The following is a 5,759-nucleotide window of genomic DNA, read 5'->3' as shown; positions in this document are numbered from 1 at the left end:
GGCGCCGGGAGAGGCCCGCGGTGCGGGGGGGAGCGGGCCTGGGGGACCCCTCAGGGTATGGGGGAAGGGAGCCGTGAAGACACTTGTGCTGTACCAGGTGTCTGGTGGTTCCTGGAGGGCAGGACGCTTCCATTTCCCCCCTGGAAATGGGCAGCAGTCTCTGATGCCTCCTCAGCTCCCGGGGGGGTGTGAGGAGGGGGTCTCTGTCCCCGTAGCGATCACAGCTGGCTTCGCGTCAGCGGCGAGCTTTGGAAAGCTGCAGGGACCTGCAGTCTGTCCTACAGAGCACGCCCGCATAGTGAAACAGGGATGAGTCATAACTGACTGAGAAATTAAGCTAACACCCACTTCACCGTTGCCTTTAAACTTTATTAACCAGGCAAGATGCCATAAGTTCTGATTCTGGTAGATTGGAGGACAATTATTTTAAATCTTGTGATTTGTTTCAGGGAGCAGTACAGAGAGAGGGCATGCTGATGGTCAGCCTGTGGTGATCCTTCTAGGTTGGGCAGGCTGCCGGGACAAATACCTGGCCAAATACAGCGCAATCTACAGTCAGAAGGTGAGTAGCCGATTTATATTTTCATGACACTGTAAGACACTGAGAAACTGTGTCTTTTCTGCATCTTGGTAAAATTGGTCTAAAGCCTCTTAGTCTGAAGAGTCATTGGGAGTGAGTGGCGAGTTCTCTCGTCATTGAAAGCACCTTGTGTCTCAGAGCCCAGGCAGCATTATCTAACCGTTGCTGATGTCATCTTTGTGCATGCAATCGAGACAAAAATACTTCCTCAAAGAAACTTTCTGCTGTTGTGTGAATCACTGCAGTATTTTAAGGCTTTTAAAACTCTGAGATTATTCATGAATGACGTGAACTGTATTAGCTTTCCAAACTGGTAAACATGCGGGTAAAGATTATGCATTTACAGCTTGCTGATAGGCCACAGCACAGACTTGGCAAGGCCAGGCTGAGGGCTGACAGAGCCTGTCAGCATCTGTTGTTCCTTTGGCTTTTCCTTCCTGTGAAGATGATTTGTATAAATGTTGTAATCCAAATTAATTTTATCCTATCTCTGAAACAGGCATCCTATGGTAGTAATACCTGCTCACTAGGTACTCCTTGTCTTTAAACTAGAGAGGTCTGTCCGATTGCTAGTTCCCTAAGTTATTACATCTTCCTTTCTAGTCCTGTTTTTTACTGGCATAAACCCAGCTTGTGGTATTGTGATCCAGTAAAACATTTTTGTCAGCATACAAAGACCCAGTATTTACCCAAACCTGTTTCCGCTATATGTATCAAGGTTTGTACATTAAGAAGTCTATTGTTAATGTGTAATCCAGCACAAGAGTCATGAATTGGCATGTTCAAGTGAAGAATTAATTGTTAAATGACTGTCATGACTAAGATGCTGCTGAGCAGATGAGGAGCACATTACATGGCAGCATGCCAACTTTTGTGAAAATTCTTTTCTATCAGAAAGGTGGTAGGAATGGGGAAAGGAGAGAAAGGGTTTTCTTAGCTCCCTAATGAGGAAGTGGCTGCAACCACAGCAAGACAGTATAGAAGACTTTGATTGAAGAACTTTACATCCTCTCTTCTTCCTCGTTCACTGTTCAGGGAGCTCTGGGCAGGAGGGCTATCTTGGTGGCTTTGCCTCGTTTTTGTCAGTGTGTAATGTCAGTGACTTTAGGTGATAGGGAAGAACTCAGGCGTTTATAAATGTAGTTCCATCTGCTCTATTTAGAAGCTCCTCCAAGATCCTGTTTCCCAATCTACACATAAATGTAAAGCCTTAACCGTAAAGGCAATTGCTCGGGCGTTCTGAGTCTCTGAACCAGTGCTCTTCAGGTGCACAGCTAGAAAGTTTCAGAAAAGCTTATGAAAATCATGTCACTGTTGATTGTGGGTGAGTCTCAGAGACAGCTGCAGTTGAGTAGTACCCAAGGACAGGAAGAAGTTCCTCTTCCTTCTTACATTTGTTTCAATGTCATGAGGTAAATGACATTGAACCAGAGCAGGCCCTTCTTAACCAAAATGGCTGATACTGAAGGTTTGTGACTTGGGGAGATAGTTTTCTCTTCTTGAGTGAAGACTAACACAGGTGGCAGTGTCCCCAGGGGCTGTGCCAGTTAGCACAGGATTTGAAAGGAATCTCAAACATCACTAAATCCAGGCCTCTGCTGTTGCACAAACCTTTTCATAATGCTGTGTACTGTCATGATTAATATAATCCTATTTATATCGGTGCCTTGCTACTGACACTAAAGAGTTTCTTCTGGCCCTGTGGTTTCTATTGAAAGTCTATCCCAAATTTTCATGTTCTCTGCACTGATGCTTGCCTACTCCATGTAATTTACAGCACAGCGTAAATATGTGTGGGATCTCTTTCTGTTCTTCTTAGGGGTGCACCGTCATCCGCTACACGGCTCCATGGAGGATGATATTCTTCTCTGAGACCTTTGGCATCAGATCCCTCCAGACCCCAGCCAGGCGACTCCTGGAGCTGCTCTTTGACTATAGCATTGAAAACAGACCGGTTCTTTTTCATGTTTTTAGCAATGGTGGCGTCATGTTGTACCGTTACATCATTGATGCGCTCCATACTCACAAGCCATTTAAGAACCTCAAAGTAGCGGGCACCATTTTTGATAGTGCCCCTGGCAGAAGAAACTTGAGAGGAGGCCTTCGTGCCTTGGCAACTGTCCTGGTATCCACGAACGTGCTGCTCAAGTATTTCCTCTTACTTGCTTTCGCTACTACAGCTGTCGTGCTGCGGATCTTGCTGTACCCACTGACCCGCTTCATCCATGAGAACCATTATGATGCCCTGCTGAAAGCACCCTCACGGTGGCCTGAGCTTTACCTCTATTCCCAAGCTGATGCCATCATCAAGGCTAGCGAAATTAAGCACATGGCTGATGCCCGGCAGCAGCTCGGTGTCTCTGTGAAAGCTGTAGACTTCTTGGATTCCGCTCACGTCAGCCATATGCGGGCATATCCCACCTATTACAGCAACCTCTGTATGACTTTCCTCTCTGACTGTGTTGGGGGCTCACCTCGTTAGTGGTGTAACGACCTCCAGTGTTTGCCTCTGCTTTGCTCAGCTTGTGTGGGAAATGCCATCTCCTTTGCATTTGTGTCTTTGAAGGGAGGAAAGTAGAGACTTTTTAGCTTTTTAAATTTTTTTTCACCATCTGCAAGTTTGAAAGCCTCCAGGTTGGCTTTTGGGCCAGCCATGTCATAGCAGAAAGTAGATATGAATTAATTTGAAGTCCTAAAGGTGAAATCCTAGCACGGTTGAAGTTGTTGTGCTTTACTGAGGTGTCACAGACCAGAATTTCACATGGAGTGTTATTTGTTTCTTTCTGTGCCGTGTAGTTCTCTGCTTTCCGTGTTATCTTGTTCTTGATGTCCAATGTGCATGTTCTGTTGCCTTGTACTGATTTTATAATACAGCTCTTCAATGTTTTTGTTGGTTTTTTCCTCCAGAAGCAGCTCTGCAGGACTTCTCTCTTCTCTCGGTGCATCCCAGCTCTTATTATACTCCTTGCCTGGAGATCAGGCCCAGTGTAAGACCTGGAAAAGGCGTGTGCAGGGCAGTGTGACCAGAGTGTCATCTGGTTCCATTAAAGAGCTGAAATGGAGCAGTCAAAGCTATGATCCTGAGCAGAAGCTCAAATGTTTGTGGTAACTTTTTGTGTTCCTCAACCAAAGGATTTAAGTTAATCTTTTTGAATGTGCCTTGTGTTTTGTTTCTGTTCCTTCCAGTCTTTTGTGTGTTCTCCCGAGTAGTTTTGCTTTCTTGGAGAGCTGCGCATTTATTATTGTGTGTCTTTGAGCAGCCTATATTTGTCCATCTGGAAATGCAGGGAAACCAGCACAGCTGTAACCCAAAAGACCTCAGAAATAGAAAGGTGGAACTGCAGAGAAAAATGAAACTGTCTCTTGGAGCTATGACTTATACTGCATGTTTCTTAAATCACTTCCAGTGAGCTAGCCCACAAACAACCATGAAATTCAATGTTTTTCCCCATAATGTTCTCTTCGGATGATCAGTCTTTGCTGTCTGTGCAGCATGTACTGGTAATACAAGAAATTAATTCCCTCCACCTAGTGAAAAAGTAGCTCATTGCACTGTGCTTCAGCCATGTTTGGTTTGGGGTTTTGTTGTTTATTTGGGGGAGAAGCGGGGATAAAGACAGAGGAGAGCCTGATAATATGTTTATGCCATGCCACAGCATTACAAGCTAATTAGTAATGTAGTGGACAGGATTAGCTGACTTTAAATTCTTAGTCAAAGGTTGCTGGGAACAGGCTCTGGAGGGCTGTGATACGGGCTTGTTCGAACACAGGGCTGCCCTGGAGAGGTGGGAACATAAAATCATGAGGATTTTTAGAGGAGGTGCTTGCCTCTCCCGCCCTTGGGGTGCTGGCATCCACGATTACAAAGCACTTGCTGTTCTGAATTGAAACAGAGAGGGAGGTCTCTTGGGAAGCACTAAAATAATTTGGAAGTTTAAAACGAGAACCAAAACACCTCAGAAATGGCAGCACAGGATGAGTTGTGGTCAGTGGCCAGAACAACTGTTTTCAGCAGGCTAGTGTGGCAATGCTTATTTAAAGCAAAGAATAACACCACTTTGGGCGCAGTTTTAAAGAATTAACTGAAAAGGGGTTGATGGCCTGGTTTGTCTTCATTTTTTAAGTGTAAACTGGCTGCAGGCGCAAGAGCCCTTGTTGTTTGAGGTCCAGTCTTTTGTAGGTGTGATCCCAGTTTCACAAGGATCACAGATCAGTGATCACAGAAGTTGAGCTGTGAGGGCTACCCTGTGGTAAGATAGCCGTCAGCCTGTTGCTTTTCATGAAGAAATTCTTGTTCCTAGGGTTTGGACCTGTAAAATCTGGGCATGGTCCCCTACCCCTGAAAGCCCATCAGAGATCTCCCAGCTTTTTAAAGCAGGCCCCTGGTTTGTGCTGCCAGTGCTGTAACTCCTGGGTTTGGCCGCCCTGCCCGGAGAGCTGGGCTGTGCCTTCTGAGCCCCCAGCCTGTTTGCGGCACTGTGAAAACTCTTAGGGAGCAGAGGTGATAAAGGTTATTTAACTAGCACTTACCCTCATGCTGGTTGCTATGGGTTCAGTATTTACAGAACGGTTAAACACTCCATAATATACGCCTCTGAATTAATATAGTTGTGCTGGGCTGGGAATCTGCTGTTCCTGTTTATTGCCGTGAGCGTTGAGCTCCTATTTAAGGACTCGGGCTGCTGCAGAGTGTGGCTGGCAGGAGCTGGAACGAAACTCTCTGTCCCTGTGTGATGGGATGGCGAAGCTCCCTCTGGGAAGAGCCCTGCGCCTGTCAGCTACACCTCCCATCCGCACCTTCACCCCCCGCCACGGGGCTGCTGCTCCCCCAGCTCAGTCCAGCTCTGCTCCGCGGCCCCGCTTTGCAGGGTGGCAGGCAGGGAGCGGCTGCTGCCTGCTGGAGCTCTGTGGTCGGAGGTGCCCCACGCTATGCAAGCGGCAACCTGCTCGTTTTCCATTGCTGCAAAACAATCTTGAAATTCAGGGCTAATTCCTCTACACACCTTACTAAGAGCAGGGGGATCTCGAGCAAGCCAGTGATTTACAGAGGACGTCATCACCAGTCTTCTGGGTGGGTTTCATTTTCTGTGTCCCAGCAAGTTTTAATTATGATTTTGAGCAGTGTGTTAAATGTATTGTGTGATATATTGCCCTCTTCTTTCCTCTACGCCATGTATGC

General features: G+C 46.4%; 1 protein-coding gene across 1 annotated transcript; it reads left to right on the top strand.

Moving 5' to 3' along the window:
- Positions 1 to 6: 6 nt before the first annotated feature.
- On the top strand, positions 7 to 3,153 carry TMEM53 (transmembrane protein 53). The gene is made up of 3 exons (XM_010285064.1): positions 7 to 20; positions 450 to 562; positions 2,400 to 3,153. Exon 3 carries the CDS (start codon positions 2,436 to 2,438, stop codon positions 3,060 to 3,062), a length of 627 nt encoding a protein of 208 aa, XP_010283366.1. The 5' UTR covers positions 7 to 20; positions 450 to 562; positions 2,400 to 2,435; the 3' UTR covers positions 3,063 to 3,153.
- The last annotated feature ends 2,606 nt before the right edge of the window (positions 3,154 to 5,759 follow it).

This window comes from Phaethon lepturus, unplaced genomic scaffold (assembly GCF_000687285.1).
Source record: "Phaethon lepturus isolate BGI_N335 unplaced genomic scaffold, ASM68728v1 scaffold32984, whole genome shotgun sequence".
Classification (NCBI taxonomy): Eukaryota; Metazoa; Chordata; class Aves; order Phaethontiformes; family Phaethontidae; genus Phaethon; species Phaethon lepturus.
Note: the sequence above shows the minus strand (reverse complement) of the source record. Positions and strands in the feature narration are given on the sequence as shown.